The sequence below is a fragment of the Mustelus asterias genome, chromosome 19, assembly GCF_964213995.1.
Source record: "Mustelus asterias chromosome 19, sMusAst1.hap1.1, whole genome shotgun sequence".
Classification (NCBI taxonomy): Eukaryota; Metazoa; Chordata; class Chondrichthyes; order Carcharhiniformes; family Triakidae; genus Mustelus; species Mustelus asterias.
The window spans coordinates 80,047,002-80,073,972 of NC_135819.1; the positions used below are offsets into that span (position 1 = coordinate 80,047,002).

The 26,971-nt window shown below is 44.1% G+C and overlaps 1 protein-coding gene across 1 annotated transcript; it reads right to left on the reverse strand.

Moving 5' to 3' along the window:
* Window positions 1-350: 350 nt before the first annotated feature.
* Window positions 351-25,979, reverse strand: phyh (phytanoyl-CoA 2-hydroxylase). Its single transcript, XM_078234751.1, has 9 exons — window positions 25,854-25,979; window positions 19,311-19,366; window positions 14,625-14,735; window positions 14,354-14,522; window positions 9,337-9,418; window positions 8,035-8,216; window positions 4,572-4,721; window positions 3,228-3,362; window positions 351-815 (listed from the first exon to the last, which is right to left on the reverse strand). Exons 1-9 carry the CDS (start codon window positions 25,905-25,907, stop codon window positions 762-764), a joined length of 993 nt encoding a protein of 330 aa, XP_078090877.1. The 5' UTR covers window positions 25,908-25,979; the 3' UTR covers window positions 351-761.
* Window positions 25,980-26,971: the final 992 nt, after the last annotated feature.

Sequence of the window (26,971 nt, forward strand, 5' to 3'; positions counted from 1 at the left end):
AGCTCTCGACCATTTCTACTTCGTCCCCATTGATGTAGACAGGGGCATGTCCTCCACAACGCCTACTGAAGTTGTTGACTATCTCCTTTGTTTTGTTGACATTGAGGGAGAGATTATTGTTGCCGCACCAGTTCACCAGATTCTCTATCTCATTCCTGTACTCTGTCTCGTCATTGTTTGAGATCCGACCCACTACGGTGGTGTCGTCAGCAAACTTGAAAATCTGTGTGGCTCGATTTCAGAACAAACAGTGAGTTTACTGAATGGCAATGTTGCCTGGTTAAATTACCTGCTTAAAAATATTTATATGTAGTGTTTTGTCAATGTGCAGTACACAATTAAAGTTTGTTCAAATTTAACTAAATTTAATTTAGTATTGACATATTGACAGCAATGTAAATTAACATTAAAAAACGGAAACATAACGCAATTAAAATCAAACAACAATAGCGCAATCAGCATCAGTGAGTGTCAGCACCTCACTGGTTGGGTCACAGGTATCTTTATTGGAAACATTCTTGATGTTGTTTGCAGTACACTATCACATCAAGAATTAACAGAGGGAGCAATCTGTACGCTCAAATTAAAGATCATTCCAAAATAAGTAAAGTGCATTCAAATTAGACTAAACATGGTGAGATTATCGTTAGAAAACACAAATTATTAACTAATCACGGTGATGGACGCTGCAGGGGGAAAGGATATGTATTGCAAACCCACAGCATCCTCTACTGGCTACTCAGAGTCAAATCTAGACAGTTCTACAGATTGGTTCTTTCTCCACGCACAAGACGTCCTTTCACACACCAAACATCCTAGAAAGATGAAAGCAAAGAGGTGTTAGCATTGGTTCCCTTCAGAGCTGACTGTGAGATAGCTTTGTGCTTTGGGATTATTATAGACACCATTAATTGGGGCGTCACGGTAGCACAATGGTTAGCATTGCTGCCTCACAGCGCCAGGGACCCGGGTTCGAATCCCAAGCTTGGGTCACTGTCTGTGTGGAGTTTACACGTTCTCCTGTGTCTGCGTGGGGTTTCCTCCGGGTGCTCCGGTTTCCTCCCACATTCTGAAAGACGAGCTGGTTAGGGTGCATTGACCCGAACAGGTGACGGGCTGGTGACTCGGGGAATTTCACAGTAACTTCACTGCAGTGTTAATGTAAACCTTACTTGTGACTAATGAATAAACTAAACTTACAATTCCCTTTATCACTCAGTTTGAAGTTTATTTATTAGTGTCACAAGTAGGCTTACATTAACACTGCAATGAAGTTACTGTGAAAATCCCCGAGTTGCCACACTCCGGCGCCTGTACAGGTCAATGCGCCCTAACCAGCACGTCTTTCAGAATGTGGGAGGAAACCGGAGCACCCGGAGGAAACCCACGCAGACACGGGGAGAACATGCAAACTCCGCACAGACAGTGACCCGAGCCGGGAATTGAACCCGGGTCCCTGGCGCTGAGGCAGCAGTGCTACCCACTGTGCCACCCATCCATGTGCTGCTGCAAAGGGGTAGGGAGAGAATTTTTTTTTACACAAGTTGCAGACTCATTCTTTATCGTTATTCTGTCTGTTCCTTCACTCTCCTTCAGTCCAATGTGGTTACTATTTCGAGCTAAGTCCCCTGATTTTCCCCCCCTCTCTCTGGAGATGCAGGTTGCCTCCTCATCACCAATGTCACTGCCCAGACCCTGTCAGTCACGTGGTGAGAAACTGCAGCAACTGTGAATCCGTGTCAAGAGCTTCAACACATTGGGCGAGATTCTCCAGCCTCCCAGCCGCGTGTTTCCCGCCGGCGGGAGGTGGCGCGGTGTTTGCTAGCGGCGGGATTCTCCAGTCCCGCCTCTGTCAATGGGAATTCCCAATGATGTCACCCCACGCCAATGGGAAACCCATGGGCAAGGGTGCGCTGCGGCGGGACTGGAGAATCCCACCAGCATGAACGGCCGGAGAATTCCAGCCATTGCAGTTGAAAAGTAGTAAAAGTCAACGAGGACAAAGGACGTCTGCTGAGAACCTCACTGTACAAACAAAACAGTTTGAGGAGTGTGATTTATTCAGAAACACTGTGAGAAGCAGCTCAGGGAAGATTCACTTGGCTGATTCCTGAGATGAAGAGCTGCTTTACAGGAAAGGTGGAGCAGTTTGGGCTGATACTCATCTGAGTTTAGAAGAATGAAAGGTGATCTTACTGAAATATACAAGATCCTGAGTGGCTGAACGCTGAGAGGATAAATCTAGAACCAGGGGGCACAGTTTCAAAATAAGAGGTCTCCTTTTTAAGACATAGATGATGAAGAATTTCTTCTCCCAGAGAGTTCAATCATTGGAATTCTCTTCCCCAGAGTGCAGTGGAGGCGGGCTCATTGAATAAACATGAGGCTGAGTTAGACAGATTATCGACAGACAAGAGAGTCAAGGATTATGGGGGACAGACAGGAAAATGAAGTTGAGACAGCAGCTAGATCAGCCATGTTCTTATTGAATGGTGGAGCAGACTGGAGGGGCCGAATGGCCTGGGGGGGGGGGGATGCAGTAATTATATTCTGTCTATAGCGATCTTCTGTTTGATTTGTAAACATGATACAGTCCTTCTTTAGTCAATGTGATAGTGTCATATGCAGTAGCTTTGCCCAATAGGACTCGCTCCCTCTCCACAGCTTTTGGAGTTAAGTCTCGAGAAATTCTGTAGAATATTGGTATTTGTTGACTGGTTAGCGATGCCACTTGAGTATTTCCTCGATGTAACTACAGGAAGGGAATCCTTACAAATATGCCAGATGTTGCATTGGTTTTCAGGATCATGTTAACATCTGCACAGAGTCCCCCACATAGAATTTTTTTAAATTGGTGCTTTCAAACTGTAGTGTGCATGAAGTAATTTACAAAAGAAATCATAATGTATCATAAGACTAGAAAGAGCTTAAACCTGTCGTGATTGTTTTTGCTTGCAAGATGGTGGCTGGGATTCTCCAGTCCTGCTGCAGTGAATGGAGATTTGGCCGAGCGCCGAATTCTCCATTCTCGCTGGCAGCGAGCAACATCGGAGAATTCCAGCCGGCCTGTCATTTTGGCAAAGACTGGAATTTTCCGGTCCTGCCAACGTCGACCCCTCATGATGGGTTCCCTGGCAGGGCAGGCGAGTCACACAAAAACCTGTGGGCTGGAAGATCCTGATGGCGACCAATGGCCAAAATATATTTTATTTTTAAAAAGAACCTACCGCCATATTTATGTCGCCATCAATGCCATACTTTGTTCGTCCGAGCTCGAGAATTTCTTGCTCAATGTTTTCCTGGAGGGTACCCTTTACATCAATGTAGTAGCAGTCAGAACTTGCATAGTGGCATGAGATTGCCTAGAAACCAGGAAAGCAAACACAGAATACAGTGTGTGATAAACAAGTAAACATACAATCACACAATGACAGAACAGATGAAGGTTCTCCAGTATCGCCAGCCCGTCTCACACAGTTGTGTTACCTTATGTAGAATCATATTATACACTGCCCACCTCACCCAAAACTGTGAGGTCTCCTCAGAGAGGCAACAAAGCAGACCAATTTGGGAGGGAAGATTCTGGGAAATTTCTTTCTGACTCATCAAAACAAGCCCCGGAGATCACGGGTCCTGGTTTACCTGCCTTATCTACCATTTATAGGAGATGATCTCCATCCCAGCCAGACACATGACCAACTCGCACCTAAATGAATTCAGCGTCCACCCAACGAGGTTCCAGCCTGTTCCAGAGGTTCGCTACACCCTGGGAGTAGAATCATGTCCTGTCAGCTAACCTCCATCTGACCTTCAAGGTGATCTGAAGATTAACAAAACCAACAGGAGTTGTGTGATCCACTGGAGTTGGAGTACAGCTGACTGGACTGGTGTTCAAAACTGAGTAGCCAATCAACCATATTTCCATCACGCACACTCAAGACATCCAGAATCACTGCCCATTCTCTGTCAAAAAAAGGAGGTTAGGAGGAAAACAGGCTTCTGATAATGACCCTCTGTTCTTAGCTGCTTGAAGGTTCATAACACTGCTTCATTGAAACACCCTAACTGCTGTAAGAAGATGTCATTCAGTTCTCATGGAATGAAAGATGGAATCTCAGAATGCCATCCTCATTACACTAATAAAGATTCCTGGATTCCACGTACTAAGACGCAATTACTTATTCAATCCGGGGGAGGGGGAGGTAAAATGTTCCTTTGGAGAGACAGTGCAGACTCAATGGGCCAAATGGCCTCTTACTGCACTGTCAGGATTCTATGATTCTATTAAACCACCAGACCTGAACATCACACAGAAGGCTTGACTTGTAAATCAGAATTTGTTTCATATTAATGCCAACAAATTCAGATAATCAAAATTGGGAGAACCACCGGCCCAAAGGCTCAACTGTCAAGTGTATTTGAGAGTTTGGCAGTCAGTGATGCAGGTCAGCAAGATTCCAGGTTTAATTTCAGTTGATTTCACAGAAGGCAGTGGTGAAATTTCTATTGATCAAATACGCAAAGCGCGTGAGAGGTCGAATCTGTGCCCCTCATCACAAGTGACCTCTTACCTTTCGGAAGCCTTGAGTCCGATTTCTTCCTGATCCGTGGATGAGCAGGGGGTGGAAGAACACAGTGTCACCCTTCTCCATCACAAGATGAACCCTGGGATGATCAGGGTTATAATCACGCACGCCATGATACATCTTATTCACACCATCCTGAAGATACAGTGGGTGGGGAGACAGTATATTTACACTTAATGGCAACTTATCTTCAGCTAAGACTATAGAAAATCAGAAGCTTTACAGTTTTGGCTTCAAGTTCAATGAGAAGATACCTTTCTGTTGAAAATCTAAGATGAAGAAACTGAAGGAACAGCAATTTTTTGACAGTTGCAGAAATATTCATAATTCTTGCACCAAAAGTATTAAACTAACTTTTATTAATGTAGAATATTAAATTTTTATATAGAAATATAATAATGAATGGGATTTATTTTATAATTAATATTGGAATCTAAAATTAAGTTTTAAACAGTGCCAGGGACCTGTGTTTGATTCCCGGCTTGGATCACTGTCTGTGCGGAGTTTGCACGTTCTCCCCGAGTCTGCGTGGGTTTCCTCCGGGTGCTCCGGTTTCCTCCCACAGTCCGAAAGACATGCTGGTTAGGTGCATTGGCCATGCTAAATTCTCCCTCAGTGTACCCGAACAGGCATCGGAGTGTGGCGACTAGGGGATTTTCACAGCAACTTCATTGCAGTGTTAATGTAAGCCTACTTGTGACACTAATAAATAAACTAAATAAAAAATAATTAGTTGTCTTGAAATAGTTTTATCAAACAGCAACCCAACAATATTTTATCTCAAAGGTAGGAAATCTCTAATTAAGTGATGCCAAGAATGGAGAAAGGATCGCCCAACAGAAAGTACTGTTCACCTGGGTTAAGTAGTTGAAACGCTTTATTTTGTTGAGTGTCTGACAATCCTCCACAGTTAGTCTCAAACGTTGTATACTGAGGCTGTCGCTATAGGAACTGTCCCACGCTGCTCAAATCTATCTCCTTGTGAACAAATTAAAAAGCTGTCCTCACCACCTCGAAGAGTTTTAACAACACCAGGTTAGAGTCCAACAGGTGTATTTGGTAGCAAATACCATTAGCTTTTGGAGCGCTGCTCCTTCGTCAGATGGAGTGGAAATGTGCCACCTCTAGGCAGGTCACTACTGGATGTACTTCCAGATCCAAGGAGGAAAGTAAAAACACAGAAAAGAATCCTTAACCCAGTGCAAGTTCCTCTCCAAGCCACTCACTGTCCTGACTTGGAAATGTATCGCCGTTCCTTTGCAGTCACTGTGTCAAAATCCTGGAATTCTCTCCCTAACGGCATTGTGAATGAAAAAAGTTTCAATCTGCACATATTTTTAAAAAATCATCCTATGCCATGGTAGAATCAGTAAATTTCTACAGCACGTGGAGTGCAGCGATTCAAGAAGGCAGCTCACCACCACCTTCTCAAGGCCAACTAGGAATGGGGCAATAAATGCTGACCAGCCAATGACGCCCACTTCCCTCGAATGAAGAAAAAAAAAATCCCAAAGCAGTTTTCCCAGCTCCTTCAGGTGGCTCCAGTGAAACTTGGGTAGATATATTCTTGGAGAAATTAATGAGCGCAAGTTGCAGTTTGAAGACTCCGGCAATCTAGAAAAGCTCTGGCTGTGTTTGGGATTTGGAGCTGGCTAGACGGCTGGTGCAGGGATCAGATTAACACCGTCAGCACGGGGTTCAATCCCCATTTGGGCTGAGGCAGACTCCGGGCTGACCTCCGCACCCTACCTATGGTAACAATCGCAGGCACTTTGTTGTGGTTTGGTGAACAATCCCAAGAACCAACCTTCAGGCAGAGAACTCAAAGAGAATAAGATGAAGACTGTTCGGATTAGCCATTTGGGTGGCTCGGTGGCACAGGTTAGCATGGCTGCTTCACAGCGCCAGGGATCCGGGTTCAATTCCCCACTTGGGTGACTGTGTGGAGCCTGCACATTCTCCCCATGTCTGAGTGGGTTTCCTCCGGGTGCTCCGGTTTCCTCCCACAGTCCAAAGATTGGCAGATTAGGTGGATTGGCCGTGCTAAATTGTCCCTTAATGTCAGAGGGATTTGTAGGGTAAATATGTGGGGTTAAGGGGTTAGGGCCTGGGTGGGATTGTTGTCAGTACAGACTCGATGGGCTGAATGGCCTCATTCGGCACTGTAGGGATTCTATGATTCAATGACATAAGGGCTTCAACCGGGCCACAGGTGGACAGCCAGCCAACACTTCCTCTGCTGCTTGTAAAATAACCATGGGACTGGACTTGTCGCTGATGGCACTGTGGGATATTTTACTGTCATGTAAATTAAAATACTGAGGATGCTGGAATTCTGAAATTAAATAAAATAGTGCTGGAAAATCGACAGGTCTGTTAGCATCTGTAAAGGTAGAAACTGAGTTAACGTCTCGAGTCCAATATGACTATTTCTCAGGACAAGATATTCCAAACACTCTCACTGTTCTGACGAGGAGTTATATTCTACTCTGTTTCTCTCTCCCCGCAGATGCTGCCTGACCTGCTGAGATCCGGCACTTTCTGTTTTTATACCCTATTTTACAGATCCACCGGCCTGTTTCCACATCTCCTAGTGGCCAATAAAATCTGGGATTCAGCCTGATCTGATTGGCCATTGTAATGTTCCTGACCATGGTAACAGACTATTTCTGTTGAAATATTAACATTCCATTTCACACTTTCACATCTTTGGAACCTGTTTTTTTAAGAATAAAGTCATCGGGCTGACATTATTAAACTTTTAAAAGTTTAAAGCAAAACAAAAAACGAAGGAGTTTCTAAAAATCTTTTGTTGTATTTGTGTGTTCTTAGAATAAAATAGAACAGAATAGAATATAGAACAGAATGCCTAAAGTGCAGAAGAGGCCATCCAACCCATCGAGTCTGCACCAACTCTCTGAAAGGGCATCTCACCCAGGCCCTCTCCCCCACCCTATCCCTGTAACCCTGCATATTTGCCCCACTAATCTACCTGACCTACACATCTTGGGACACTAAGGGGCAATTTAGCATGGTCAATCAACCGAACCGAACTGTGGGAGGAAACCGGAGCACCCGAGGAAACCCATGCAGACATGGGGAGAATGTGCAAACTCCACACACACAGTGACCCAAGGCCGGAATTGAACCCAGATCCCCGGTGCTGTGAGGCAGCAGCGCTAATCACTGTGCTGCTCATATGTTATCTTACTGTGCAATAACAGACTGTGGTATCATAGTCAATGTCTGTCACATCACCATGCAGTGTGTCCAGTCTCAGGTTATTTTATCCATGTTCCTCTTTGTGAGCTTCCTTCACTGTGAATGATCTCCCCCTCACTTTCAACCCAGTGTGATTTTCTTCATGTGTCACACATTTGCAAAACTGTTACTTTTTTTATATAGATAAAAGATTTCCACACTGGCAGCTTGGTAGCCGAGTACATACCTTCCACTCTGGGTAATCATGCTGTTTCATTCTGCCCTTGTGTGTCCCTGGCAGCACAACGAGGCACCCGTTGTTGCGGTCCACCCTCTCCATGGCAGTCCAGGCACACACGATCTGATCGGCCGGCCTAAAGGGGAAGTAATGAAGATCCTGGTGCATAGGATGCCGGGATGTCTTCTTACCTGCAAACACACACGTACTGAGATCACTTCTACATTGCTGACAAACTTTGATTATCCCTCTCGTACTCTGAGATTCCCCGAATATGCATTGTTACTGAGATCCATGAGATATGGGGAAAAAGATTGAGAACATTTAATAATTACTTAAACAAGTGTCAGCTCACTGTAACCTAATGCTGCAATTGGCTTGTAGCAATGACCAGAAAATTGAAAATAATTCTACGGATAGAGAACTGTATTAAGTTAAGGAATTTTAGCAGTTCAATACCTCAACAGATTTGCAGCTGGAAATTTTCCTCCTTAAGATAATGGAAGAACAAGTTGATCACTGTGGAAAATTGGCACAATGGGTACAATCATTTTTAAATATACATTTTTTCTATTCATTTGTGGAACATGGGCGTCGCTGGCTGGCCAGCATTTATTGCCCATCCCTAGTTGCCTTAGGAGGGCAGTTGAGAGTCAACCACATTGCTGTGGCTCTGGAGTCACATGTAGGCCAGACCAGTTAAGGGCGGCAGATTTCCTTCCCGAAAGGACATTAAGTCGTCTCTCAACACCAGGTTTTATTTGGTAGCACAAGCTTTCGGAGCGCTGCTCCTTCATCAGGTGAGTGCAGGATTTGTTTCACAAACAGGGCATATAAAGACACAAACTCAATTACAAGGTAATGGTTGGAATGCAAGTCTTTACAGGTAATCAAGTCTTAAAGGTACAGACAATGTGAGTGGAGAGAGGGTTAAGCACAGGTTAAAGAGATGTGTATTGTCACCAGCCAGGACAGTTAGTGAGATTTTGCAAGCCCAGGCGAGTCATGGGGGTTACAGAGTGTGACATGAACCCAAGACCCCGGTTGAGGCCGTTCCCGTGTGTGCGGAACGTGGCTATCAGTTTCTGCTCAGCAATTCTGCGTTGTCGTGTGTCTTGAAGGCCGCCTTGGACATTAGTGAACCAGATGGGTTTTCCAACAATCGACAATGGTTTCATGGTCATCGGTAGATTCTTAATTTCAGATATTTTTTATTGAATTCAAATTCCACCATCTGCCGTGGCGGGATTCGAACCCGGGTCCCCGGGACATTGGCTGAGTCTCTATACATTTAGCATTTCTCTTTCTTACCTGCATCAGGGGGCTTGTTGATCAGCATCGTATGCATTGCCATGACGTTAGGGCCGGTAAAACACTCCACATACTTCAATATCTAAAAGCAAAACCATATTAAACTGAGAAGGAACTTCATCTAAAAGACACATTATCCAGGTCACATCTGCCATTAAATCAGCTTCCAAACGATTCCACTGGTAATTTAAGGAATTAGAAAAATGCTTCAAGTTAAAAAATAAAGGGTACAGCAGTAAATAGGCTTAGATTGGATTTTGCTGATTATCCCACACATAATGTGTGGACTGACGGGAATATAGAAATTTCAATTCTGTCACAGAGAAAATGTTAGAATCCATTATCAAAGATGTTATGGTGCGGTACTTAGAAAGGTTTAAGGCAACCAGGCAGAGTCAACATGGTTTTGTGAAAGGAAATCATGTTTAATCAATTTACTGGAATTCTTTGAAGGAGTCACATGTGCTGTGGATAAAGGTGGATGTACTGTACTTAGATTTCCAGAAGGCATTTGACAAGGTGCCACATCAAAGGTTACTGCAGAAAATAAAAGCTCATGGTGTAGGGGGCAACGTATTGGCATGGACTGAAGATTAGCTAGCTGAGAGTAGGCATAAATGGGTCATTTTTTTGATCAGCAAGATATAATGAGCAGTGTGTCACGGATCTGTGCGGGGGCTTCAACTTATAATTTATATAAGTGACTTGGATCAAGGGACCGAAGGTGTGATTGCTAAATTTGCTGATGAGACAAAGATGAGTGTGAAAGCAAGTTGCAAAGAGAGCATAATGAGCCTACAAAGGGATGTGGATAGGTGAAGTGAGTGAGAAAGGATCTGGCAAATGCAGTATAATGTGGGAAAATACAAAATTGTTACATTTTAGGAAGGAGAATAAAAAGGCATATCATCTAAATGGTGAGAGATTCAGCAGGACCTGTGTGTCCTAGTGCTTGAATGAAAGGCTAGTATGCAGATAATTATGAAAGCTATTGTTTATTGCGAAGGGAATTGATTACAAAAGGAAGGAGGTTTTGCTTCAGTTGTATAGGGTACCAGGGTTTTTTATTCATTCATGTTTATTGAGAAAGTGACCAAAGAGGTGGATGATGGTAAAGCGGTTGATGTGGTGTATATGGATTTCAGCAAAGCGTTTGATAAGGTTCCCCATTGTAAGCTTTTGCAGAAAATACGGACACATGGGATTGAGGGTGATTTAGTGGTTTGGATCAGGAACTGGCTAGCTGTTAGAAAACAGAGGGTGGTGGTTGATGGGAAATATTCATCCTGGAGTTCAGTTACTAGTGGTGTACCGCAAGGATCTGTTTTGGGGCCACTGCTGTTTGTCATTTTTATTAATGACCTGGATGAGGGCGTGGAAGGATGGATTAGTAAATTTGCGGATGACACTAAAGTCGGTGGAGTTGTAGACAGTGCGGAGGGAAGTGGCAGGTTACAGAGGGACATAGATAAGCTGCAGAGCTGGGCTGAGAGGTGGCAAATGGAGTTTAATGTGGAAAAGTGTGAGGTGATTCACTTTGGAAGGAGTAACAGGAATACAGAGTACTGGGCTAATGGTAAGATACTTGGTAGTGTGGATAAACAGAGGGATCTGGGTGTTCCTGTGTAGATCCCTGAAAGTTGGCACCCAGGCTGATAGGGTTGTTAAGAATGCGTACGGTGTGTTAGCTTTTATTGGTAGAGGGATTGAGTTTCGGAGCCAGGAGGTCATGCTGCAACTGTACAAAACTCTGGTGCGGCCGCACTTGGAGTATTGCGTACAGTTCTGGTCGCCGCATTATAGGAAAGATGTGGAAGTGTTGGAAAGGGTGCAGAGGAGATTTACCAGGATGTTGCCTGGTATGGTGGGAAGATCGTATGAGGAAAGGCTGAGGGACTTGAGGTTGTTTTCGTTAGAGAGAAGAAGGTTAAGAGGTGACTTAATAGAGGCATGCAAGATGATCAGAGGATTAGATAGGGTGGATAGTGAGAGCCTTTTTCCTCGGATGGTGATGGCTAACACGAGGGGACATAGCTTTAAATTGAGAGGTGAGAGATATAGGACAGATGTTAGAGGTAGGTTCTTTACTCGGAGAGTAGTAAGGGCGTGGAATGCCCTGCCTGCAGCACTAATCGACTCGTCAACATTAAGAACATTCAAATGGTTATTGAATAAACATATGGATGATATTGGAATAGTGTAGATTCGAGGGGCTTTAGATGGGTTTCACTGGTCGGCGCAACATCGAGGGCCAAAGGGCCTGTACTGCGCTGTAGTGTTCTATGTAATGTTCTATGTTCTATGTGGCTATAGTTGGCTAGGCTGGTGCACCTCTACTTGCCCTCAAGAGGGAGGGACTACTTCTGGAGTATTGTGTGCTGTACTGGTCTATATAAGGAGAGATGTAAATGAGTTAGAAGCAGTCCAGAGAAGGTTTATCAGACTAATACCTGGAATGGGTGGATTGTCTTATCAGGAATGGTTGGACAGGCTAGGCTTGTATCCACTAGTTCATAGAAGTTCATAGAAACCCTACAGTGCAGAAGGAGGCCATTTGGCCCATCGAGTCTGCACCACCCGATCCTGTAACCCCACATATTTACCCTGCTAACCCCTTGTCACTAGGGACAATTGAGCATGGCCAATCAACCTAACCTGCACATCTTTGGACTGTGGGAGGAAACCAGAGCACCCGGAGGAAACCCATGCAGACACGGGGAGAATGTCCAAACTCCGCTCAGACAGTGACCTGAGGCTGGAATTGAACCCGGGTCCCTGGTGCTGTGAAGCAGCAGTGCTAACCACTGTGCCACCGTGCTGCCACTAGAGTTTAGAAGAGTAAGAGATGACTTGATTGAAACACATAAAGGGGTACTGACAGGATGGATGTGGAGAGGATGTTTCCTCTTGTGGAAGAATCTAGAACGAGGGGTCACTGTTTCAAAATAAGGGGTTGCCCGTTTAAGATGGAGATGAGGGGAATTCCTTTCTTTCAGAGGGTTGTGAGTCTTTCGAACTTTCTTCCTCAAATGGCAGTGGAAGTTTTTTTTAAGGCAGAGCTAGATGGATTCTTGATTAACAAGGGATGAAAGGATAAGGGGGGTGGCTACAATCAGATCAGCCATGACCTTGTTAAATAGCAGAGTGGGCTTGAGGGGCCGAATGGCCCCTCCTAACACATGTGTTCACAGGTAGAATGTTATGTAAATGTTTCTGATTATTAACAAAAAAATTAAATGTTTCTCTCAAGAATGCTTACAGCACAAAAGGGGATCACTCTGCCCACTGTGTCTGTGCTGGCTCTCTGCAAGAGCAACTCAGCTAAATGCCCACCTTTTCCCCATAACCAGGCAACGTTTTACTCTTCAGGTAATATCCAATTATTCAATTTCAAATTTAAAAACCACAATGTATTCTTCTTCCATCACTCTCTCAGGCAGTGTATTACAGAGAACTGTTATTGTAAGATAATGGAAGCGATTCTCTCATTCTGCTGTGCTATTTTCTTTAGCTCAGTGAGCCAGGAGAATCTTGCGGCAGGCGATGCCAAAGCGTCTCCCAGTGCCGGATTTGCGGTGGCGTCTGCTCAGCGCTGGAAATCGGTAGGGAGACGTGGAAATGATTTAAATAATCATTTCCATATAATTTAAATGAGATTAGCGGATTTGGGACTGAAGTCTCCGGGCCGGCTAGCCTCTCCCACCTCACCAGCGTGTTTCACTCCAGCGGGGATTACACTAGCTTCCACTTTCAGGAACTAGCGGCCTGACCCCGCCAGAGTGAAGAAGGGTCAGCCTGCTGAGGGAGTCAGTGCTGTGGGGGTTGGGTCGGGACTGCAGTGGGGGCGGGGGGGAGGGGGGGTCATCGGAGGAAGGGTGGGGCTGGAGATCATGGCGGGCCGGGAGATGGGCGGGGCTCAGGGCTGGACCGGGAATGGTCAGGGGTCCAGTGATCGGGCCGCGGGGGGTTGGACAGCCGGTGTTGCGTGGGTCACGGGGTTGGCCAGCGATCGGTGAAGCTGTCTGTGAGGGGCCACTGTGCATACACCGACCTCAGCACTGACAGATCGGCGCGTGCGCAGTGGCTTGCTCAGCGCAATGATTTCAGCCTCCTGGTATGGAGGGCATTAGCTATGAGGAGAGGGTGGAAAAATTTCTCACTGGAATAACGGAGGTTGAGGGGCAACCTGATAGAAGTCTACAAGATTATGAGGGACATGGACAGAGTGGATAGTCAGAAGCTTCTTCCCAGGGTGGAAGAGTCAATTACTGGGGGGCACAGGTTTAAGGTGTGAGAGGCAAGGTTTAAAGGAGATGTACAAGTCAGGTTTTTTACAGAGAGGGTGGTGGGTGCCTGGAACTCGCTGCCGGGGGAGGTAGTGGAAGCGGATACGATAGTGAGTTTTAAGGGACGTCTTGACAAATACATGAACAGGATGGGAATAGAGGGATATGGTCCCCGGAAGGGTAGGGGGTTTTAGTTCAGTCGGGCAGCATGGTCAGCGCAGGCTTGGAGGGCCGAAGGGCCTGTTCCTGTGCTGTAATTTTCTTTGTTTTTTGTTCTTTTGTTCTCCAATGTGAATAGGCTCCACCCCCTGAAATGAAATGATATTCATGCTGGTGACCTCTGCAGTGAGGCATTTGCTTTTGCTAATGGTATTTGCTACCAAATAAACCCTGTTGGACTTTAACCTGGTGTTGTTAAAACTCTTACTATGTTTACCCCAGTCTAACGCCGGCATCTCCACATCATGGCCTCTGCAGTGCACAGAGTGTGGGAGATTCTAGTCTGAACTCCCACTGATTCACTCCAGTTTTCACGCGAATTCGACACTTTGAATCTTTTTGGGAGAAATCCGTCCAATATCTTATATGAGTTTAATCTTAGTGTTTCCTTATATATATGTATACATTTATACACACACAATATATATACAGACAGACATATCATTTGGTCTCTTTCATTTACATATGTTAAGCATATTCTTTATATTTAGCTTTGAATCCTTGTCTCTCACCTCTGGCAAGCAGCAGTATTTAAACAGAACTTCATTGTTCTCAAAATTTTGGATCTTAGAAACTGCCTGTTGATCATCAACGTATTCGGATTTATTGATGGCTATGTCCTTCATTATTGTTAGCATCGGAACCTCAACTTCCCTCCGACAGATCCGCTCAAACTCATCTCTGTAACAAAGGCAAAACGATCTTCATTCCAAAGTCTCAGTTCAATGTGATAAAGGTGCTGTATAAATGGAAATGTTCTTTCTTTAAATTGTAACAACTTACCTGAAGTGTTTAATATCTTCATCAGAGACCAGCTTCTTAATAAGAAGGAATCCATTTTCCTCATAAAACTGCCTCTGCTCTGGGGTGAGAAGTTGGCTTTCCAAAGTGTAGCTAGGTATAAAGGATCATTTCAAATAAGAAGACAGAACGCAATTGATTTTTATAAGACAAAATTCACACTTTGACAACATTGTTTTATGTCAGTGCCCCCTGTGATCTGATGTGGAATATTCTATCCTGTAGTTACTCTGGAATGATCCAGCCATATTCCAGGGGAACTGGCTGACTATTGCAGCCTTTACATTGCCGCAGCATGATATATTCTAATTTTACTGAAAGAGGATAGCATTTCAAGAGGCGTAGAGATACAGGAGAGAAATATACACCCTTCCTCAAGATTCTCTCAAAGAGCGGGTGAAATCTGTGTTGTTGGCAAATTTGGTGAAAAAAAAGTCAACTTTAAAACAAGCTTGCCATCAGCAGGAGTTAAAACTCCAAAGATCAGTGCAACACCTCAACAGGTTCACTAAACGGATTGCTGGGAACTCTGGGCAGGCATGGTGGTCATGATGTGGAGATCATCAGCGGGCACGGGCATTCAGCCTCTGATCTTCGGGTAAGCGTTCTCCAAGGCGGCCTTCACGACACACGACAGCGCAGAGTCGCTGAGCAGAAACTGATAGCCAAGTTCCGCACACATGAGGACGGCCTAAACCGGGATCTTGGGTTTATGTCACAGTATCACTAACCCCCACAGCTTGCCTCCTGGACTTGCAGAATCTCACTGACTGTCCTGTCTGGAGACAATACACATCTCTTTAACCTGTGCTTAATGCTCCCTCCACTCACATTGTCTGAATCTTTAAGACCTGGTTGGCTGTAGAGATTCGCATTCTAATCAGTATTCTGTAACTTGATTTTGTGTCTCTGTATGCCCTGTTTGAGAGCAGATATCCACTCCATCTGACGAAGGAGCAGCGCTCCGAAAGCTAATGGCATTTGCTACCAAATAAACCTGTTGGACTTTAACCTGGTGCTGTTAAAACTCTTACAGGCATGGTGGCACAGTGGTTAGCACTGCTGCCTCACAGTGCAAAGGGCCTGGGTTTGATTCCAGCCATAGGTGACTGTGTGGAGTTTGCACATTCTCCCCGTGTCTGCGTGGGTTTCCTCCGGGTGCTCCAGTTTCCTCCCACAGTCCAAACATGTGCGGGTTAGGTGGATTAGAATAAAGAACGAAGAAAAGTACAGCACAGGTACAGGCCCTTCGGCCCTCCAAGCCTGTGCCAATCATGATGCCCCAACTAAACTAAAATAAAACCTTCTGCTGTTACTTGGTCCCTATCTCTCTATTCCCTCCCTATTCATGCACCCATCCAGATGCCCCTTAAATATGGCCATGCTAAAATGCCCCTGAGTGTCAGGAGGACTAGCGGAGTAAATACATGGGATTATGGGGATAGGGCCTGGGTGGGATTGTTGTTGGTGCAGGCTTGATGGGCCGAATGGCTTCCTTCTGCACTGTAGGGATTCTATGATCCTCGGAGTCAGCGGCGGGACCTCATTAAACTGCTCAACACATTCTGTAAAACCTCGACAAATCGTTTTCTTCCCCCACACAACAGCCAATTAGATCAAATCGCAGCAGCAAACATAACATTCCTTCACTGGATAATGATTTTTTTGCCTGTAACAGCAGCCTAATAAGCTTGCAAAAGAATGTGTTGCAGCAGACCCAGAACACAACCCCTTACAACAGAAGGTTTCAATCTGTTCACATCAAACTTACATTAATTTCTTTAGATTTCTACAATATTTTACATCATAAACAACCGATCAAAGTACATCTTTAGTATATTACAAGCCACACTGATTAAAATCAGCAATTAGGAATAAATGCTACCAGACCTTTAAAGGCCAGCCAATGAAATGGAAGGTTTTGCAGTTCTCATCAGCCTTTGCATGCATTGAAGCCACTGAGTTTTAGCCAAACCAATCCACAAATCATTATTGTTCATGTCAATTTGCCGTAAATTTGTTTTAATAAAGCTTTGACAAAGGGTCATCCAGACTCAAAACATCAGCTCTTTTCTCTCTTTACAGATGCTGCCAGACCAGCTGAGATTTTCCAGCTTTTGCTCTTTTGGTTTCAGATTCCAGCATCCGCAGTATTTTGCTTTTATCTTAATGAACCTCAGTGCCATTTAGGATTGTTATTTTAGCATTGTTATTTCTTTTACTGAAATATTCTGTTAAAATGATGAGAATTGATAACGTTTTGGAGGACTGTCCTTTCAACTGTGGAATATGCAGCATAGAAAGAGACCACTAGGCCCAATACGTCCATACTGACAACCTTCAATCTAGCCTCCCCATACTGCTGCGTGGGGGGGTTGGTTTAGCTCAGTTAGTTGGACGGCTGGTTTGTGATGCAGGGCAAAGCCAACAGCACGGGTTCAATTCCTGTACCGGCTGAGGTTATTCATGAAGGCCCCGTCTTCTCAACACCTGAGATGTGGTGACCCTAAGATCAAATCACCAGCAGTCAGCTCTCCCCTTTGAGAGCAGAAAATGGTGCAAACATTCAGCAGATCAGTTAGCAGCAGTGCAGCGAACATTCAGAAGTTAATACGTCTGAGATCCTCGGGTCATCTGGGACATTGGTGACTTTATGACTGTGCATGAAGACCTTCCCATGCCAAGTCCCTCAGTGACAACTTCAGCCATCACTCTTTCAAAACAATTAAGTTTTAAGTTTACTTATTAGTGTCACAGTTGGCTTACATTAACATTGCAATGAAGTTACTGTGAAAATCCCCCAGTATAGTTAACAGAAAAAGCCAGTCCAGTGTTTAATTATAACTGTATTAAAATTATCATGTCATTATTCTTTGACTTTTTGTAATAATTTAACATGGTAAAGTCAAATCTACATCAAATTGATTTTTGGGGGGTTTGGAGACAGCCAGTTAAAGTTTATGTTGATTGAGGCAGATTTGAAGAAGATAATATTTGGACAAGAGTTCATGGCACTCCACATCCCTGACTTGTGTAACATCCATCTGAACTCAGATGCCAAAAATCTGAAATGAGAGCAGAAAATGGTGCAAACATTCAGCAGATCAGTTAGCAGCAGTGCAGCGAACATTCAGAAGTTAATACATCTGCACTTGAAATGTTAATTTAACTGTTTTCTCCACTGGTGCTAAATACCTTATTGAATGATTGCAGCATTTCCTGTTTTTGCTATTGATAATTTTGTATCTTTTACCCCAACCTCATGTTCAAATGCACAACTGTTCAGTGGAGAGTGCAGGAGGACATGTCAGGAGCAACACCAGGCATATCAAGAAATGAGGGGTCCACCTGGTGAAGCTCCAACACAGGATTACTTGCATTCGAAACCAGCAAGTAATAGACAGAGCTAAGTGATTCTACAACCAATGGATCAAGTCTAAACTCTGCAATCCTACCACATCCAGTTGTGAATGGTCGTGGACAATAAAATGTCCCCATCCTCAATGATGGAGGAGTCCAGCTCATCAGTGCAAAAGACAAGGCTGAAACATCCACAATAATCTTCAGCCAGCAGTGCCAAGTGGATGATCCATCTTGACTTCCTCCAGAGGTCCCCAGCATCACAGTTGTCAGTCCTCAGCCAATTTAATTCACTCCTAAGTTATATCAAGGAATGGCTGAAGGCACTGGATACTGCATATTGGGCGACTGCCTGTGTGGAGTTTGCACATTCTCCCCGTGTGTGTGTGGTATTTCTTCCTGGTGCTCCGGTTTCCTCCCACAGTCCAAAGTTGTGTGGATTGTCCATGGGAAATTCCCCCTTCGTGTCCCAAGATGTGTAGGTTAAATGCAGGTTACGATGATAGAGTTGGGGTGGGCCTGCGTAAGATGCTCTGTCAGAGAGTTGGTGCAGACTCGATGGGCTGAAAGGCCTCCTTCTGCACTGTAGGGATTTTATGATTCGATAATATGAAATTTTTAGAATCCTCAGGAAGAGTTTACTGCATTCCAGAGTTAGACCGAACAGTTTAAATTGCCCCCTCTGTGACTCAGAGAGGGACTGATGAGCATTAACAATAATAATTTTGTTTAAAAAGCTAATTATGACCCTTGAATTTTTGTGTGTGTTTAGTAATTAAAGTAAAGTGATCAGAAGCTTTTTCCCCCAGAGGGGAAGAGTCAATTATGAGGGGGCATAGATTTAAGGTGCGAGGGGCAAGGTTGAAAGGAGATGTACAATGCAAGTTTTTTTACACAGAGGGTGGTGGGTGCCTGGAACTCGCTGCCGGGGGAGGTAGTGGAAGCAGATACAATAGTGAGTTTTAAGGGGCATCTGGACAAATACAGGAATAGGATGGGAATAGAGGGATATGGTCCCCGGAAGGGTAGGGGGTTTTAGTTCAGTCGGGCAGCATGGGCGGTGCAGGCTTGGAGGGCCGAAGGGCCTGTTCCTGTGCTGTAATTTTCTTTGTTCTTAGAGTGCAAACCCAGCAAGTTCTTACACCGGAAAGGCTAAAGGTGAGATGGTGTTTGGCGGACGGATGGAAATGGACCAGCAAGTTCTGAAAATGAGCAACTTAGAGCCTGAATTTGCTGGCTGGTTTGTGCATTAACAGTGGCGTGAACAAGTATCGTGCTGATACCGGCAGGATTCGGTTCATTACTTACCGCAACCTTCTCGGATAAGCGTGTGTAGCAACTTCACCTGATGTGGGAAAGGATGTCTGAGATATGGATAAAGTAAATCAGCTTTCATGATGAGATTCTGTTTGCTTGGTGCATTTACTGCAAATAAAAACGTGATTATTCCTAGACGTAAGAAAGCAAATGTATTATTTCCACAGCAAGCTGTGATGTGGAATGTGCTGCCTGAAAGAGTGGCAAAGCAGGTTCAATAACGAAAGGGGATAATTAGCTGAAGGGGAACATTATGTAAGGCACGAAGGAAAGGTCATGGTGATGGGATTAGATGGAGCTCTTTCAGAGTGCTAGCACCGACATGATGGGCCCAGTGACCTCCTTCTGTATCATTCTATAATGAGGTTTTTTTAATCCAATTGGGACAGTAAAGTTACAATGAGCAAGTAACTTAGATTTAGATACATTCCAGCCACACGTTTACTTCCACCCTGAATTCAACGACACAACTCCCCTAGCGTCAGCCGGGGAGAGACAATGGGGGGAGAAATTGGACACTGTGGTAATCTACGAGGAGTTTTAGATTTGATTTGATTTATTTGATTTATTATTGTCACATGTATTAACATACAGTGAAAAGTATTGTTTCATGCGCGCTATACAAAGCATACCGTTCATAGAGAAGGAAAGGAGAAGGTGCAGAATGTAGTGTTACAGTCACAGCTGGGGTGTAGAGAAAGATCAACTCAATGCGAGGTAGGTCCACTCAAGAGTTTGACGGCAGCAGGGAAGAAGCTGTTCTTGAGTCGGTTGGTACGTGACCTCAGACTTTTGTATCTTTTTCCCGACAGAAGAAGGTGGAAGAGAGAATGTCCGGGGTGTGTGGGGTCCTTAATTATGCTGGCTGCTTTGCCAAGGGAGCGGGAAGTGTAGACAGAGCCAATGGATGGGAGGCTGGTTTGCGTGATGGATTGGGCTACATTCACAACCTTTCGTAGTTCCTTGCGGTCTTGGACAGAGCAAGAGCCATACCAAGCTGTGATACAACCAGAAAGAATGCTTTCTATGGTGCATCTGTAAAAGTTGGTGAGAGTCATAGCTGACATGCCAAATTTCCTTAGTCTTCTGAGAAAGTAGAGGTGTTGGTGGGCTTTCTTAACTATAGTGTCAGCATGGGGGGACCAGGACAGGTTGTTTTTGATCTGGACACCTAAAAACTTGAAGCTCTCGACCCTTTCCACTTCGTCCCTGTTGATGTAGACAGGGGCATGTTCTCCTTTACGCTTCCTGAAGTCGATGACAATCTCCTTCGTTTTGTTGACATTGAGGGAGAGATTATTGTTGCCGATTATTGTTGTTTCATATTCAACTAGCACCCACACCTCACCTGTTCAATGTATAAGCAAAGCCAAAGGCCCAATTTCACTTTGACTTTAGGTAGACGTGTTTGGGTGTATGTTAAGATTGTGCCACCTTTTTTTCCTGAAACAGGAGGGCGAAAACTGATGGTGGTATAGTGTTAGTGTCACTGGACTAACAATCCAAAGACCCAGGCCAAAGCTATGGGGACCCAGATTCGAATCCTCACCCCGTCAGCTGCTGAAATTTAAGTTCAATAAATAAATCTGGAATTGAAAACTAGTGACCATGACAAATAGCATCAATTGTGAAAAACCCATCTGGTTCACTAATCCCCTTTACAGAAGGAAATCTGCCATCCTTACCTGGTCTGGCCTACATATGACTCTAGATCCACAGCAATGTGGGTGACTCTTAACTGCCCTCTGAAATATTCTGTCCAAGGGCAATTAGGAATGGACAACAAATGCTGCCCTTGCCAGTGACATCCACATCCCATGAAAGAATGAAGAGAAAGAAAAAACAGCCCAAGTTAAATTTCTAAGCCCTAAATCATTCTCATGACTACCAGAGGGTTGGAGAGAGAACTAGGCCCAAAGCTCTGTGAGGAAGGAAAGACACAAAGCTGATTAGATTTGTAGTCTCAATGCAAATTCTTTTGAAGGAACTTGCATTCATATATTACTCCTCAGGATGTCTCAAATCCAGGAAAGTACTTTTGAAATAAAAGTTACTGTCCTAATATAGGAAACATGGCAACTAACTTGCACACCGCAAGGCCTCATAAACAACGATAGGATAATGGCCAGATTAGAGTCTGCTGCAGCCAGCACCTCTGCTGAGTCAGAAGGTTATTGGTTCAAGACCCACTTCAGGATTTGAGTATAAGATCAAAGCTGACCTTCCAGTGCAGCACTGAGGGAGTACTGCATTGTTGGAGGTGCCATCTTAAGAGTCAAAGAGTAATTTACGGCACACAAGTATATTCCAGAGATGTTAAATTGAGACCATGTGACTGTTATGGGATCTTGCTGTGCACAAATGCTGCATTGTTTTCACATTACAACAGTGTTTTCCACTTCAAAAGCATTCACCAGCTACAACATAAGCCCCTGTGGCCACGGGAGGCGCTGTAGATAGGTAATAATTTAAAAATAATAATTTAACTTGAGGGATCATTCTTGGGAGAACTTAAATCATTTTAAAACAGTCTCAGGGGATCTTTAACATTCATCTGGGTGGGGGGTGGACGTTGGGTTTAATTGTCTGCACCTCCAATAAAAATATGCAACACAGAACAAATCCAGAGTTGTAAACTACTGTAAAAAAAATCAAAGCTAAATGTACTTTATCTGAATGCATGAAGCATTTGCAACAAGATAGATGAGTTGATAGCACAGATTGCAACATTTGAGTATGATGTATTAGCTATTACAGAAACATGGTTGCGGGGTGACCAGGACTGGGTGCTCAACATTCCAGAACATTCAATATTCCAAAAGAACAGGCCATAGGGGAAAGGAGGTGGGGTAACTTTGTTAATCAAGGAAGGTTTCAGAGCAGTGCTGAGTTATGACATAAAGGCAATGGATAGTGATACAGAATCGGTTTGGGTTGAAATCATGAATAGCAGGGAACGGAATACAACAGTGGGAGTGGTCCGCAGACCCGCAAAATGTAACCACCCACGAGGTTAGAGCACAAATGCAGAAATACCAAGGGCATGTTCAAAGGAAACTGCAATTATCACGGGAGATTTTAATCTGCACATTGATTGGACAAACCAAACCGGCAAGGGTAGCACAGAAGAAGAATTTGTGGACTGCATCAAGGATCGCTTTTTTGAGCAGTACGTTTAGAGCCCACCCAGAAGTGAGCTATTTTAGATTTACTTTTGTGTAATCATAGAGTCATAGAGGTTTACAGCACGGAAACAGGCCTTTCGGCCCAACTTGTCCATGCCGTCCTTTTTTTTAAAAACCCCTAAGCTAATCCCAATTGCCCGCATTTGGCCCATATCCCTCTATACCCATCGTACCCATGTAACTATCTAAATAATTTTTAAAAGACAAAATTGTACCCGCCTCTACTACTACCTCTGGCAGCTTGTTCCAGACACTCACCACCCTCTGTGTGAAAAAATTGCCCCTCTGGACACTTTTGTATCTCTCCCCTTAAACCTATGCCCTCTAGTTTTAGACTCCCCTACCTTTGGGAAAAGATATTGACTATCTAGCTGATCTGTGCCCCTCATTATTTTATAGACCTCTATAAGATCACCCCTCAGCCTCCTACGCTCCACAGAAAAAAGTCCCACCCAGTCTATCCAGCCTCTCCTTATAACTCAATCCATCAAGTCCCGGTAGTGAAGAAGGTTTAATAAGGGATGTAATGAAGAAGGATTAATAAGGGATCTTGTGGGTTAAGGATTCCCTAGGGGGATGTAGCCACAATATAATAGAATTCCAGATACAGTTTGAGGGTGAACACCATAGGTCCATAACCAGTGTCTTCAACTTAAGTAAGGACAATTATAATGGAATGAGGGAGGAGTTGTCTCAGGTGAAACTGGGTAAACAAGCTAAGGTACAGGTCAATAGATGAGCAGTGGCAGATATTCAAAGAGCTGGTCCCAAACGCTCAGCAGGAGTTTATCTCAATCACAAAGAGGGATTCTATGAGAAAGAGCTAAAATCCATGGTTAACACAGGAGATCAAGGATAATGTTAAAATTGAAAAGCAGGATATACAAAGTGGTAAGGGATAGTGGGAGACCAGAGGACTGGAAGCTTATAGGATCCAGCAGCAAAAGACTAAAAAGCTCACAAGGGAGAGAAAACTTGCATGCAGCATAAAAACAAATAGTCAGAGTTTATATGGATATATAAATAGGAAGCAGGCGGCGGAGGTAAATGTGGAACCTCTACTGAATGAGATGGGTGAATTGAAAACAGCAAAGCAATGGCAGATATGCTAAATAATTATTTTTGTATCAGTCTTCACCATGGAAGACATTGCAAATATCCCTAAGATATCAAATGGGCTGATTTCAAATAACATGGTAGAACCTACAATAATCCCAATTACAAGGGATAGAGTATTAGAGAAACTCAAGGGGGTTAAAGGTGGACAAGTTGCCAGGACCTGATGAACTGCACGCTTGGGTTTTAATGGAAGCCGCTGCAAAGATGGTGGATGAATTGGTTGAAAAGTTTCGTAACTCACTAAATTCCAGGAGGCACCAGAAAGATTGGAAAACAGCCAATGTGACGCCTTTGTTCAAAAAGGGAGATAGATAGAGGGCAGAGAATTATGGGCCAGTTAGTTTAACATCTATTATTGGTTGATGCTGCAGTCAATAATCAAAGAGGAAATAGATAATCATTTAGAAAAGCTGAATACAATCAAACCCGGTCAACATGGTTTTATGAAAGGTAAATCATGTTTGACAAATTTGCTCAAATTCTTTGAGGACGTAACAGAGAAAATAGAGGGGAATCTGTAGATGTAGTGTATTTAGATTTCCAAAAGGCATTTGACAAGATTCCACATAAGGGCTGGTCCATAAAGTAAAAGCCCTTGGAATTGGAGGGAGTGTGTTAGCATGGATTGAAAACTGTCACATAGAAAACAGAGTTGGAATAAGCGGATCCTTTTCAGAGTGGAAATATGTAACTAGTGGAGTCCGGCAGGGATCAGTTCTTGGCCCACAATTGTTCACTATTTACATGAATAACCTGGAGGAAGGAACAGAATGTAAGGTTTACAAATTTGCCGATGATATAAAGATAGGTGGAAGGGCAGGTTGTGATAAGGATATCTTGGGCTATAAATAGGTTGGGTTTCTGGCTGAAAATCTGGCAAATGGAGTTTAATGTGGGGAAGTACGAGCTCATACATTTTGGTAGGAGGAATCAAAAGGCAGATTATCTACATGGAGAGAGACTGAGGATGAGTGAAGTACAGAGGGACTGAGGTGTTCTAGTACATGAATCACAAAAAAGCTAGCAAGCAGGTTAAACAAGTAGTTATGAAGGCAAATGACATTTTGGCCTACACTCAACCCTGGAACACCTGGATAAAAAAGACACATGTCAGATTCCTATTTGTTGACTACAGCTCAACTATGGCTGTAACACCACATTATGCACCTTCTCCTTTCTCCTATGTACTCTATGAATGGTATTTGAGAAAGGATATACTGGCACTGGAGGGGGTGCAGAGGAGATTCACTAGGTTGATTCTGGAGTTGAGAGGGTTGGCTTCTGAGAAAAGACTGAGTAGACTGGGGCTATACTCATTGGAATTCAGAAGAATGAGGGGGATCTTATAGAAACATATAAGATTATGAAGGGAATAGATAAGATAGAAGCAGGGAAGTTGTTTCCACTGGTGGGTGAAACTAGAACTAGGGGGCATAGCCTCAAAATAAGGGGTAGCAGATTTAGGACTGAGTTGAGGAGGAACTTTTTCACCCAAAGGGTTGTGAATCTGTGGAATTCCCTGCCCAGTGAAGCAGTTGAGGCTACCTCATTGAATGTTTTTAAGACAAGGATAAATTTTTGAACAGTAAAGGAATTAAGGGTTATGGTGAGTGGGCGGGTAAGTGGAGCTGAGTCCACAAAAAGATCAGCCATGATCTTATTGAATAGCGGAGCAGGCTCGAGGGGCCAGATGGCCCACTCCTGCTCCGAGTTCTTATGCTTTGTCCTGTATAGCTCACAATACATGTGACAATAATAAATTAAAATCAAAAAGTATTTAAAGTGGAGGTGGATAAATATTTGTTACATTGAGGAATAGAGGGCGTTGGGAAAATGACACAGAAAAGGGGCAGAAGCTGGCAGAGATCAACCAGGATGGGGTAAAACTCAGGAAGTGACAATGCTACTTGCTACAACCACAAACATTTATTTCCGACTGCTCTGACTGTGGACCAGGATTTTATTTAAGGACGTGTCGGGTTGGGAAACGGCGCTTAAAAAAGAAACACGCTGTAAGTCCCAACACATCTCCTTGTAACATTTCCCTAAACAAAACCTCCTCAGTATCTGATTCACTGTTTTGGCAATGCCTATCCCGGAGGAACATCGGCATCAATACAGCGCTGTTATTGTGTCGGAAGGGGAACGGGGAAGGGAGAGCGGGAGAAGCCTCGGGGCAATAACGTTTTCCCATTGTGGGCAGGGTGGAGTCCAAGCAGCAAAAGGATACAACTCCCGAGTTCAGATGTTGCAGAACCAGTTTGAGGCGAGTGACAGCAGCCATTGCAGAGGAAAGGCAACTCTGACACAGCTGAGCGAGGACAGGAACTACCTCCCTTCGGAAACATGCAAATACATCCCCTCAGTACACGCCTATTTAACTTCAACCCTGTCCTATTAGCATAGCTTGAAAGCCTCTTCATTGCAAAATGCAATTGACCCCAGGACTTGCTGGGAAAATCTGCAAAAGAAAACCCTTTCGCTTTATAACTCAGCATTATAAACTCAGAACTTTGACAGCTTTGACAAAGGCTCATCTGGACTCGAAACAGCTGTTTTCTCTCCTTACAGATGCTGCCAGATCTGCTGAGATTTTCCAGCATTTTCTCTTTTAGTTATAAACTCACAACCGAGATTTACAATGCATTTTATAGGATCATAGAATCTCCACACTGCAGAAGGAGGCCATTCAGCCCATCGAGTCTGCACCGACTCTCCGACAGAATATCCCACTCACACCCTTTCCTGTAACCCTATGTATTTATCGCACTAATCCTCTTAACCTACACATCTTGGGACACTAAAGGGGCAATTTAGCATGGCCAATTCACCTAACCTGCTCATCCTTGGAATATGGGAGGAAACCAGAGCACCCGGAGGAAACCCACGCAGGCATGAGGAGAACGTGCAAACTCCACACAGACAGTGTCCCTGGTGCTGTGAGGCAGCAGCACTAACCACTGTGCCACCTTTATACAACACCTTTCAGAACCTCAGGGCATCCGAAGCTACTCACTGTTGTAATGCGGCAGCTAATTTGCACACAGCCCGCACTTCTACAATAACAGCCCATTTTTCCCTTCACTGGCTAGCCAGCATTTGTTGTCCTTGAACTCACTTAAGAGAGCATTTAAAAGTCAGCCATAATGTTGTGGGCCGGGAGCATTGAAGGCCAGACTGGGTAAGGAAGGCACCTTTCTTCTAAAGTCCTTTATAACAATTGACAATGGTTTCATGGCCATCCTTATATTTTTAATGTCAGGTTTTTATTGAATGGATTTTACCATCCACTGTGTATGGGATTTGAATCCAGGTGCCCAGATTGACTCTGTCGACACTTCCCGCGGC